At 37.5% G+C, this 13583-nt stretch overlaps 1 protein-coding gene and 1 pseudogene across 1 annotated transcript in view; both read left to right on the forward strand.

Annotated features, from left to right (window-relative positions):
• The window catches only part of LOC126600070 (uncharacterized), a 22086-nt gene extending 12074 nt beyond the window's left edge, over positions 1 to 10012 (forward strand). The window contains exon 4 of the mRNA XM_050266591.1: positions 9553 to 10012. Coding sequence (XP_050122548.1) covers positions 9553 to 9685 — 133 coding nt within the window. The 3' untranslated portion in view covers positions 9686 to 10012. The remainder of the gene's footprint in view (positions 1 to 9552) is intronic.
• On the forward strand, positions 2685 to 3959 carry LOC126600072 (uncharacterized; annotated as a pseudogene).
• Positions 10013 to 13583: the final 3571 nt, after the last annotated feature.

Below are 13583 nucleotides of genomic sequence, written 5' to 3' on the forward strand. Positions count from 1 at the left end.
CGACTATCTTTTCATCTATGTATTACTAAGGAGAGCAAGGGGTTTGTAGCGAGCATTTGAGAGCATATACCTTTGCAGCCAGAGTCCTGTATATACCAAAAAAGTCTTAAGGAGGAAGTTTAGAAACAGAGCCTGTATTTAACGAACATACATGCTTAGGATTGCAAATACGTACACATTGGAAATAATGAACGATCCAATCGTCAGCTCCCTTGAAGCTGAATACACTTTTATTGAACTCCAAAAAAGTTAGAAAGGCATCAGCTAGCTAAGATTCTGTGCATGCCTTGTTTTAAAGAAATGCGAAGACAGAAATTAAGCAAGATATAGAGGTTAAGATGTTAGACAAACTAAAGAACATTCTCAATTTTTGCAGATCGACCAAGCCTACAAGAAACCTGTAAATGATGAACACTTCAAGGAATAAGGAAAGGTCATGAAATTTTGGAAAACTACTCTGTACCATAAAATGCCCGCGCTATATATATTTTGTTAGAATAAGGTTGAGAATTTGACAGAAAAATGACTTTGAGGCACGTTAATATGTTTTCCTTAAAGTGATATTTGCCCCCACTCTAATCTGAGTTTGCTAATGGGTCTAAAGCAAATCACTTCCAGGATACAACAAAGTTTGAAATTTTAGTTTAGCAAAAACTGAAATTCCCTTAAAATTTTCTAAAAGGAAACTGTATGATTTTGATGGAGAGAAAGAAGATAAGAAAATATTGTTGGAAGAATTGTATATAGGAATATGCAGCCAACATGGACTATATATAGATTATATGGTGTCCGTTGAACTTAGTTCAAAGTGTACATAGAAAGGTCACTTCCTTTAACTAAAGTGTGTGAAGATCAAATAGATCTTTCCAGCACCCTTTCATTCCTACCGAATGGATGAAAGCCTGCTGCCTTTTCATATAAGTGTCTTTCACCAAAAAAGGCCTAACATTCTGATTGAATAATCCAAGGGACATATCCCTTGTTGTGCTACGGAACTGGTGCCGTGCTTCTTCAATCCAAGGGACACAACATGGCACTGCAGCCATGCTTCTTTAATTTTCAGACACGCCAATTCAAAGGCACGGCCTGCTGCTAAAAGGCATATCACTGCCAGCCTTTCTCCCTTTATCCCACTGTCAACACCATATATATATATATATAATATTCAATTCCAAGAGACATGGCATTGCAGCCAGTCTCTCACGCAACATCATATATATATATATATATATATATATATATATATATATATATATATATATATATATATATATATATATTAATGAAATATACCAACATATTTCCTTTGTAACATGTTTTCGTAATAATAAACTAGCAAAAAGCATACACTTCGTGTGTGTGAACAACCACCCACCTCCTCTCACGTTCTCTTCAAGCGTAACTGCTTCAGTTCATTCAAACTATCCAATAAAACATCATGATTTCACTTACCTATATGAAAAAATGATGATGGGAAAATTTCTCTTAATAAGTGCATATTTTTATCTTATGTAAATATTTCGATATAAAATTACTATTTTGCCCTCCTTATGTAAATATTGTGTATAAAAAATGAAGGCAAAATAGGAAAAAAAGGGAAAAAGTTCAAAAGATACAAAATTACTATTTTTCCCTCCTCATGTCAACATTGTGTATTCAAAAGTGAGGACAAAATTGAAAGAAAAGGGGGCAAAAAGTTGACAAACCATTTTCTCTTAATAGAATACTAGCCTCTTGCCACACGCATACGCGTGTGGCAATTGACATTTTTATATATCTTTTATTTAAATAATTAATTTACATATTTTTTTAAAAAATATTTAAAAAAAAAAGAAATGAATTAAAAACGTGAAACCACCCACTAATGTGGGAGGTTTTGTTTTGTTTTTTTTTGTTTTTCTATAATTTTAAATATTAAATTCATTCAAAATAAAAATATGGTTAAATACTTTAGCTTCTTTTGGTTCAATTGTAATTTATGAAATTTTTAAAGGACAATTTAGGGTATTTTGAATGTTTCACCATTTTAGGATGCTCACTTTATATATATATATAAGAATATTGATATTATAATTATATAGCTATTAATATATATTAAAAATTAGGTAACTTAATTGTTCAAAACAAAACGGAAGGATAAATTTCTTATCATAAATCAAGAGTAAGAGCATATAAAGGCAGCAATAATAAGATTGATATGGTAACCAACCAAAACTGAAAATAAAGCAAATTAAACCCATTTAACGGTTTGTACATATCCAATTTAATAATCGTAATATTGTGGGATAAAAATATTTTAATTTGCAAAACATATTTCCTACAATCCCCCACATATATTGCAAATTAAAAGCAAACCAAAGACAGACAAATACAAGAAACGGCTATATAGCTATTAACAACCATAATTTTTAGGAAGTAAAATGATTTGTAATTTGAAATACTTAAAAAATCTAACACAAAAAAGTTAGAAAGGCATCAGCTAGCTAAGATTCTGTGCATGCCTTGTTTTAAAGAAATGCAAAGACATAAATTAAGCAAGATATAAAGCTTAGGATGTTAGACAAAGTAAAGAACATTCTCAATTTTTGTAGATCGATCAAGCCTACAAGAAACTTGTAAATGATCAAGCTATATATTCTATATGCCCATGACAGATCCAAAAACCTAAAAAAGCAGATAGCTGACTGATTTTCACATGGATTCCAACGGTGAATATGAGACAGAAGTAGAGACCATGGCTCTTCGTCGGGCAAGATCTTCTATTGTAGAATCATCTGATTCTGAGCCCGAGGGGAGGCCCCAAGCTAGACCAGCTACAGCAACAAATCCTCCTCCCAAAGCACAATGCCTTTCTCAGGTACAAACATACTCGCAATCTTGTCTTTTCCTAATTTGGGTCAAGATTTTTCCATTAATTTGTCTTCTCTGCGTTTTAATAGGCCACTAGTGAGGGCTTAGGCACGTCTCCAATCCCTTGGCCTCAAAAGGTTGCAGCTGCTTAATCCTTTCCTCCTGTCCATGTTGAAGTTAACCCTGATGCCCATGCTGCTCCTGCTTTTGATGGCGTTGGCATGATGCCTTTTGATGGCATTGGCATGATGCCTCCTTTGGCTTCTCTTCCAGCCACGACTTATTTGCCTGAACTAGTTAGAGAGTTCAGGCAAATTATGACGAAGTTGAGATCCACAAGGCGCCCTTCTGAGCCTCAACATCTTCAAGATCAGCGCAGGATTTTCAAAGAATGGATGCAGAGGGACTTTTCTGCCTTCTTTAGCCTTAAGGCTCTTCAAGATGCTGAGATAGCTCTCACTAAATTATACCAAGCCCAACATATGACTAAGGTGCAATATGAGTCTTTTGTTTCCTTCTTTGAAAATCTAAAGGCTTTGAGGGATCAACATCTTAAGGCCGAGAGGCAAGCCAACAGGGTGAGGTGCTACAAGGAGAAGCACACTCGGACCTCCACTACTCTGCAGCAGCTGGTGGAGGAGGATTCGTCCATGGAGGATCGAATAATAGTGGTAGCTGTGAGATCCAGAAACTGGAGGAACAACTTTCTGCTCTGAAGGCTGAGCAGATGACTTTCTCAAGCAAGCTATACAAAAAGTTCGAGAAAGTGAAGAAAGTAAACCACAAAGTGGAGGAGTCTGAAGCCCAGCTAGCCAACAACAATATAGCTTTAGAAGAGTCGGGTCGCATTTTTACCATCAAGCAGACTTATCATTCTATGATAGTTGCCTTGGCTAAAGATGTAAACTTGTTAATTTAAGACTTATATGTTGATGAGTCAATATGTTACTATATATTTTAACCTAAGCATTAACTAGGGATTTAGCCCGCGCGTTGCAGCGAAATGTCAAACGAAATATAAGTATTGTATATAAGTCTTCAAATATAGGACTAAATGTGTTATAAAAATGGTGTATAAAAAGTGTTTACATAACGTTATTACAAATCAATAGTTGGACAGAATAACCTGATAAACTTTATTTTGATCAGGTAAGTGAAAATCTATCTAGCAACACAATCTGTCAAGAGATGTAAGTTCTCTATATACATACATATACATATATATATATATGTATATCAAATTGTCGTACTTCATAAAACTAAAAGGATGGGCAAGTTAGGGAACCTTGGCTGCCCTTTGCCATATCCGGTAGCTGCTTCAACACACTCGGACCTCCACTACTCTGCAATAACTGGTGGATGAAGGCTCGTTCATGGAGGATCGGTTAATAGTGGTAGCTGTCGAGATCCAAAAACTAGAGGAACAACTTTCTACTCTGAAGGCTGAGCAGATGACTCTCTCGAGCAAGCTATACAAGAAGCTCGAGAAAGTGAAGAAAGTAAACCATGAAGTGGAGGAATCTGAAGCCTAGCTAGCCAACAGCAATATGGCTTTAGAAGAGCCTGGTCGCATTTTTACCATTATGCAGACTTATCATTCTATGATAGCTGCCTTGGCTAAAGATGTAAACTTGTTAATTTAGGGCTCATGTACTAATGAGTCAATATGTTAACACATATTTTACTCTAATCTTAGTATTAACTAGGGATTTAGCCCGCGCGTTGCCGCGGAATGTCAAACGAAATAAAAGTATTGTATATAAGTCTTCAAATACAAGACTAAATGTGTTATAAAAAGTATTTACATAATGTTGTTACAAATCAATAATTGGACAGAATAACATGATAAACTTTATTTTGATCAGGTAAGTGAAAAACCATCTAGCAACACAATCTGTCAAAAGATGTAAGTTCTCTATATACATATATATTTATATTAAATTGTCATACTTCATAAAACTTAAAAATCGATAGCCCATTTCAAAATAAACATGAATAGACTGGCAAAATCGTAAATATTTCGAAATCTGGTCAAAGACAAAGTTACCTTTCTAACTTTTAATATTTACCCTCCAACACAGTCTCAGATTTGTTGGCAGTGGTGTAAATGAAGCAAAATCGAGTGGCAAAGATTTGAATGTAGCTAAGCTACAGTCAAATCCCTCCTCAACTTTTGAATAGATAATTTATTGGTTATTTTGTGTGAATTTTGATACTTTAAATTATATTTCTAATGTAGGACATTCGAATTTCTCTTGGGCATAAAGTAATTAAATGGATGAATTTTGGAGTGATTCAAATTGGAGGAGGTTCGTGAGTCTTTCAAGAGGTTTTTATCAAAGTTTCAGATTTTTCTACCAAGCCATTCGGCTATGGCAATGAAATAAAGGCCCAACACGTAGCTTTCCCAGATTGACGTTTTTGGACATTTTGAGTATTTTAGAGGTCGAGATGGCATATTTTGAGGAATACTCATTCTGAGGATTTGTAGGGGACATCTTCAGCTTTCAAAAGAGGCCTTTTGAGACCAAACCAGAGTTGATTTGGTTGGTTAAAAGTTTGATTTTATGAGAAGTTTGAATTTCAGTTCAAATAGGAAACCTTTTATTTGATGTTTTATTAATTTATGTTTCCTAGTTTTATTCTAAGACCTTTTAGGGTTTTATTTTGTTGTAGTATAAATAAGGATATTTAACCATTAGACAGAGGGGAGGAGACGCAGCCTTTGACAATTTAAGTTTATTTTCAAGGTATTTTCTTTCCATATTTTTAATAATATTTTGTTTTATGGTTGTTCATAGCTAGTTTCTTTTGCTAGGGTGAGGCTACGAGCCTTAGTAAGAATATGTGGTTTCTTATGCATGCATGTTTTGAATTATTAATCACCGTGATTAAACTATCTAAGTATCTTAGTGATTCGCGACTATTCGGATATTTACAAAAGTAATTTGATGCAATTTTGGTCAGAAAGTTCCCTGAAATTGATGCTGGCTTCTTGTGGTTAATAATTGTAATTTCACTTGAGATGAACACCACGTCTTAAGGGTTGCATAGTTTTCCAAAGGGTTTTCATAAAACTTAATGAGTCTTTCATGGTCATATTTGATAACGTCTGGACATGTTGCATGTTAGATATACGTTATATGTTGTCACATCTCGGCCCCGCCTCCGCCGTAGTACGATATTGTTCGCTTTGGGCCCCAACCACGCCCTCACGGTTTTGTTTCTAGGAACTCACATGAGAACTTCCCAGTGGGTCACCCATCCTAAGATTGCTCTCGTGCTATCTCGCTTAACTTCAGAGTTCCTATGGAATCCGAAGCCAGTAAGCTCCTAAAATGCCTCATGCTAAAGGAGGTGAGCATGTACATATAAGGCATGGGCGATGTGGGATCTAACATATGTTGGAGGTTCCAAGTAGGATATATATTAGGAAAACCTAACCTTCAAAATATGCATGGGTAGTTCATAAGTAATTGGAAGAATTCCATAGGATTGTTAAAGTGACAGCGGAACCTAGTATTTTTACAAATAGTATCCCTTTGAATTGACTTTATTTAAATTGATTTCTTAATTTTTTTTTTATTAAATTCATTTTTATTATTTTAAATTCTAAAATCAACATTTCCAAACTTTGTTTTAAATAATTAATTAAGAGTTGGTTTAAATACAAATTATTCATTCAATCCTTGTGGAAAACGACCTTACTTGAGTTGTTTATACTATAACTACATTTTTCTCTTGCAAGTATTTTTGTGTGATTTTTAACCTTCCTTTTGTAGGTAGTAAAAATTCTATCAAGAAATTGGCGCCATCGCCGGAGATTGTTTTAAATAATTTGTGTTTATCATATTCTTAGTTAATTATTTGTGTGTGTGTGTGTGTGTGTGTGTATCTGTTTATTTACTTGTTGATTTTATTTTTATCTTTGTTGGCTTGTTAATTTAGAGAGCAATTCAATGATGGAGCTACCACCAGGAGGGTTGCCGTTATGGGTTTCAAGCAGTAAAAGGTTTTTATGGATTTAAACCTATAGTTGAGCCCTTTGCTGTTTGAAGACCCATTATCTTTTGGAGTGCCCCGAAAGAGAATATTTTCCTGAGTTTGTCCAAAAGCATATCAATATGAGAATTGACTCAAAAAGGCATTGGAACAATTCCTATTCAAAGTTCTACACTTCAAGTTTGAAAAAACATCTTGAGCAATATTTTGGGCAACCTAATATGCCATAAGAGCTCTCGGTGGAGGACAAACTTTCAATATTGATGGAATCAACTGAGTTGTACATTGAAAGAACTAATCAAGGATTCAAGCTTTAAACTGTGAGAAAAGCTATGATGATCAAGAGGAAATTGGTGCAGAAACAAAAGAGCCACCTGCAAGCTATTCACGCCTAAGGGAGGAAACAACATATACTGATCCTGAAATTCTCCCAGAATCTACGGCAACCCAGGTTCATGTGCTGTCAGAATTTTTCCCACAAAGACTGTAGGAAAGCACTGGAATAGATGTGTTGAAGAGGGATGTTCACACAAATTCAAAATCTGGAAAATTAAATTGTCAGCTTTTGGACACACTCAAGAATTTGGATACAAGGCTGATGACTACTAATACAATTTTTGTTGCTGAATTGGACATTCCAGCAGTACAGCCCATCAAAATTTAAAGAATATCAAGGTCAATCCTACAAGAAGGCTAAGGCATACGAGAAGAAGAAGACGGAATGTGGCATCCAAATTCCTCATAGACAAATTCAACCAGTGCCCAAATTATGGGTATTAAATACAAGATTGAAGTCAATTCAACGGAGACCAAAACATCGCTGGAAGGAACCTTATTTCATTACAAAGATTCATTAGCATAGAATGGAGTATATTAAGGACTCAACCACATCATTTAAACACGCAGTCAATACACATCAAGTCACTAATTACCTAATTGACAATATGGGGAGTAATTTAACTATTTATAAGAACATGTGAGGTTTATTCTTTTTCTGATATGTGATTCATACTCACAATTGAGTGACGTGGAGTACGTGTGTCTGTTACGCCACACACGCAGGATAACCTGCTCTTATACCATGAAGAAAATTGATGTTCTATAAAAAACCAATTAGTAATGTGGGAAGTAGCATAACTACTTATAAACACATGCAAGATATGTTTCTTTCCTGATGTGAGATTCTCATTACTCTCAAGTCTCAACAGTAGGAACGGTATGAATAAAAAGACATTGAAACCACGAAGGGGGGGGGCATGATCGGGGCGAAATAGTGAAGCCTAAGACCATCTTTAACCCTTGGAGTAAAACTCAAATTTTAGGTTCTAAACTTACCCCAACTTGCTCCAACCCCGGCAAATATGAGTTTTAACCCAAAACTCTTTTATGGGGCAAATTTAGCCAAGAATTCCCCCGGATTAGTGGGGCTAGCCCACCATTATATGTGTATTTTTTTTAGTTTTATATTTATAAATTCATTGAATTCAACAGTTAAAATCTAATATGATCAAATCCAACGGTAAAAAAGGAAAGATATAACGGTCCAAATTTAAATCCAATGGCTAAACTAATTATTTTTTTTATGTGTGTTTCATATTCTTTCATAGTGTTTCACGAGTTTCATGGTATCGGTTTAGTGATTTTTCAATATTTATCGGAATCTAAATATTTTTAGGTTAAAATATTCATAAAATTTAATTAGTGTAGTCTACATATCTTTAAAAAAATTTACTTAAGAAAAAAATTATCCTAATTAAATTTAAAAAAAAACTATCCTAATTTAAATTATCTTTTCATCTATGTATTACTAAGGAGAACAATGGGCTTGTAGCTAGCGTTTGAGAGCATATATCTTTGCAGCCAGAGTCTTGTATATACCAAAAAAGTCTTAAAGGAAGAAGTTTAGAAACAAAGCCTGTATTTAACGGACATACATGCTTAGGATTGCAAATACGTAAACATTGAAAATGATGATTGATCAAATCGCCAACTCCCTTGAAGCTGAATACGCTTCTATTGAACTACAAAAAAGTTAGAAAGGCATTAGCTAGCTCAGTTTTAAAGGAATGCAAAAACAGAAATTAAGCAAGATATAAATGTTAGGATGTTGGACAAAGTAAAGAACATTCTCGATTTTTGTAGATCGACCAAGCCAACAAGAAACCTATACATGATATATTTATATGCCTATGACAGAGCCAAAAACCTAGAAAAGCAGCTAGCTAACTAATTTTCACATGGATACCAATGGTCAATATGAGACAGAAGCAGAGACCATGGCTCTTCGTTGGGCAAGATCTTCTCTTCGTCAGTCAAGATCTTCTGATTATGTTCCTGCTGAAATTGCCACTGTTGCTGCTGCTTCTTGTGGCGTTGGCATGATGCCTCCTCCTTTGGCTTCTCTTCCAACCGTCTATTTGCTTGAACTAGTTACAGAGTTCGGGCAAATTATGACAAAGATGAGATCCACAAGGCGCCATTCTGAGCTTCAACATCTTCAAGATCAGTGCAAGATCTTCAGAGAATGGATGCAAAGGAACTTTTCTGCCTTTTTTAGCCTTAAGGCTCTTCAAGATGTTGAGATAGCTCTCACTGAATTATACCAAGCCCAGCAGATGACAAAGGTGCAATATAAGTCCTTCATTTAAGGGCCTTGAGGGATCAACATCTTAAGGCCGAGAGGCAAGCTAACAGGGTGAGGTGCTACAAGGAGAAGCACACTCGGACCTCTACTACTCTGCAGCAGCTGGTGGAGGAGGATTCGTCCATGGAGGATCGAATAATAGTGATAGCTGTGAGATCCAGAAACTGGAGGAACAACTTTCTGCTCTGAATGCTGAGCATATGACTTTCTCGAGCAAGCTATACAAAAAGTTCGAGAAAGTGAAGAAAGTAAACCACGAAGTGGAGGAGTCTGAAGCCCAGCTAGCCAACAACAATATAGCTTTAGAAGAGCCGGGTCGCATTTTTACCATCAAGCAGACTTATCATTCTATGATAGTTGCCTTGGCTAAAGATGTAAACTTGTTAATTTAGGGCTTATATGTTGATGAGTCAATATGTTACTATATATTTTAACCTAAGCATTAACTAGGGATTTAGCCCGCGCGTTGCAGCGAAATGTCAAACGAAATATAAGTATTGTATATAAGTCTTCAAATACAGGACTAAATGTGTTATAAAAATGGTGTATAAAAAGTGTTTACATAACGTTATTACAAATCAATAGTTGGACAGAATTACCTGATAAACTTTATTTTGATTAGGTAAGTGAAAAACTATCTAGCAACACAATCTGTCAAGAGATGTAAGTTTTTTTTTTCTCTCTCTCTCTCTCTATATATATATATAAATATGTGTAGACATCGAAATTTCGGTAAATAAATGTTGACCGATAACTCAAAGTTTCAACACTCATGTATTACATAAATTTTACACGTAGCGTGTGTCTAAACAAAAAATCAAAATAAGTTGGAAAAGTCATCAAACAAGACACGTGTCAACACCTGGCAGAAACGACTTATTTCATCTGGAATATTATATTCAAAATTAGGCCTTGGAAATTTCTATAAATAGAAGGCTAATTCATTAATTTGAAGGGAAAGAACCAAAATCATTAGGCAAAATTCTTGAAGCTCTGAAGCTCTGAAACTCCGAAGCTCTCAAGCATCCAGGTTCCCGAAGAATCAAGAAAGCCTTCTTCGTTCTTCGTTCTTCGTTCATCATTTATCCAAGATCAAGCCCCGATGGCCCTTGGATCAACTATCATCCACCTTCAAGATCAAGCCCTGACGGCCCTTGAAGAAAGTGTTCTTCGTTCTTCGTTCAACAGTTCATCCAAAATCAAGCCTTGACGGCCATTGGATCAACGAAACATCCACAAATCAACACCTTACGGAGATCGAATCAGATGATCAAAATAGAGAGAGATTGTAACCCAAAATCATCAAAATACAAATATTTGTTTGTGCACGTCGTTCTTGTCTCTTTCGTTTCAGGAAATTTTCGTGTTCACAAATTGGCACGCCCGATGGGATCATCTCTACCTCTCATCTCTTTCTCCGTTCAAGGAATCCAAACACACCTCAAAGTCAATGGCATCAAGCAAGGGACAAGCCGTTCTCGCAACCACTGAGGGAAGAATCCTAAGCACTTCTGCCGCAAACGGACAATCCATTGACGCCACAACCGCTCCTCAACATGCCACTTCAAAGTTGGTGCCGCTAAAAGATCATGGGGAGCATCAAAGGTGTGAGTTTGTCATCAACCTGACCTCGTTGGGGGCACTGAAGCATGCTGCTGAGGCACACAAGATGACATCCCAAAACAGCCAACGACGTTCTTCGTCAGCATCTTGGATGTCTAAAGAAAAGTCACGTCTATTGGTTGCACAAGTCATGACCATCGGCGTTACCTCCATCGAAGAACAACTGGCTCAAATGAATGAAGCGATCGCAAGGCTAACACGGGTTGTTGAAGAAAAAGACTTGCAAATCGCTGCACTCGTCAGCCGATTGGAACCACAGGACGACAAGAACCCCGACCCAGAGAATGATCCACTAAAGAGAATAGATGATGAAGAAGAGGAGCCTCAGGTGGAGAAAAACGATGTGAAGCCAGAGCCAGACCAAGCAGCGGCACTCATGAGATCTCTTTCTATCCAGCAGATGCAGGAGATGATCACCAACACCATCAAGGCACAGTACGAAGGGAGCTCACATACCTCATTGTTCTACTCGAAGCCCTATTCCAAGAAGATTGATGCCCTAAGGATGCCAAGGGGTTATCAACCACCAAAGTTCATGCAGTTTGATGGAAAAGGAAACCCAAAGCAGCACGTTGCACATTTCGTCGAAACTTGCAACAACGCGGGGACGGAGGGAGACTACCTCGCCAAGCAGTTTGTGTGCTCGCTGAAAGGAAATGCCTTTGAGTGGTACACGGACCTAGAGCCTGAGTCCATCAACAGCTGGGAGCAATTAGAGCGGGAATTCCTCAACCGCTTCTACAGCACCCGCCGCACTGTGAGCATGCTAGAGCTAACGAGCACAAAGCAGTGGAGGGACGAGCCAATTATTGACTACATCAACAGATGGCGCACTCTAAGCCTCGACTGTAAAGACAGGCTATCGGAAACCTCTTCAATCGAGATGTGCATCCAAGGTATGCAATGGGGTTTGCAATACATCCTTCAAGGTATTAAACCACGGACCTTCGAGGAATTGGCCACCCGCACCCATGACATGGAGTTAAGTATCGCCCATCATGGGAAGAAGGAACCGATCGCCGACTACAAGAACGACAAAGTTCTTGAGGCAAAGGTGGAGAAGGCTGCGTGGAAATCCACCAAGGAAGTAATGACGGTCAACATAGCTCCCGTCAAAATCCCTACACGAGGCAAGGCGATTCAAGCCGAAGCTTTTCGTGATCAAGATATGCGTAGACGCACTTTGAAAGAGCTTGAGGAGAAGACTTATCCATTTCCCGACTCTGATGTGGTTGCCATGCTGGATGACCTGTTGGACAAGAAGGTGATCGGTTTGCCTGAGTGCAGACGGCCGGAAGAGATGAATCGTACCGACAGTCCAAGATACTGTAAATTCCACCGCTTCATCAGTCATCTGACAAAAAAGTGCTTCGTGCTGAAAGATCTCATCGTGAAGCTGGCTTAGAAAGGAATCATCGAGCTAGATCTTGACGATGTGGTGAAGTCAAACTATACCACCATCACTTCTGGCTCTTCCGACTCAAGGTTTTTACCTCAACCGCTGGGGGCATCCTCCAAGACAAGCAAAGTTGAAGGATGGACTCAAGTCACTCCTAAGAAATTGCATAAGAAGTGTATGTCTCCTCCACAAGTCCGCCAATCGGAAAGGGGGCAAAGCAGCTCTTGTCAACCTTCAAAACAACGTGAACGTGTTGAAGATGATGAAATTTCGACACATAGATCGTCCATCCCCATCACGATGCGCGATTTCTTTCCTGAAGACTTCTTCAATCACTCGGTCAAGACTCCTTGCTATGAAAATTGCAAGGAATGCCTCTCCAGGATCGTTTGACAAATTCACAAAGCTCCTTATCCGCACGAGCCTAAACTGTAGGGCACGAAGCTCCTCGCCTGCACGAGCCTAAACTGCATGGCACAACACTTCTTGTCCACAAGAGCATAAACTGTGTACGGCAAAATCATCATCAAAATCACTGTTAAATTCATCACTCATTTGAACTACGTGATGACTTGATCTCTTCTTTGGAAGGGTACGTAGGCAACTCGAACGTTCAACTTCGAGTACAGTCACGTCAAAATAAAAAATAAGGTTTTATTAAAAAAAAAAAGAGTTTGATTAAAGTTTCAGGTCAATTTTATTGCAAGGTTCTTTGTACAAAATTAAAATACAGTTTATTCGAAAAGAAAAAAAAAAGAATACATATGTTATTATGTATTTAGCCAAAATAAAAAAATAAAAAAATAAAAAATATATATATAATCAGAAGATGGAAGCTCTTCTTCGCACCCGCTCTTTCATTCTCTTCTAAATCTAGGCCCAGGCCCAGCAGGAAGACCTCAAGGCCCGTGACAAAACATCCACTAGATCCAAATGGAATATACCACTGGCCGCACAAGGGCCCATTCTGCTTCTATCGTCACCGTCTTCATCGAGCTCCCTCTATACTGGCAGCCGCTTCTTCTCCTAAAAATGGAGGTTTGTGGCAGAACAAAGTTAGCCTCA

This window comes from Malus sylvestris, chromosome 14 (genome assembly GCF_916048215.2).
Source record: "Malus sylvestris chromosome 14, drMalSylv7.2, whole genome shotgun sequence".
NCBI lineage: Eukaryota > Viridiplantae > Streptophyta > Magnoliopsida > Rosales > Rosaceae > Malus > Malus sylvestris.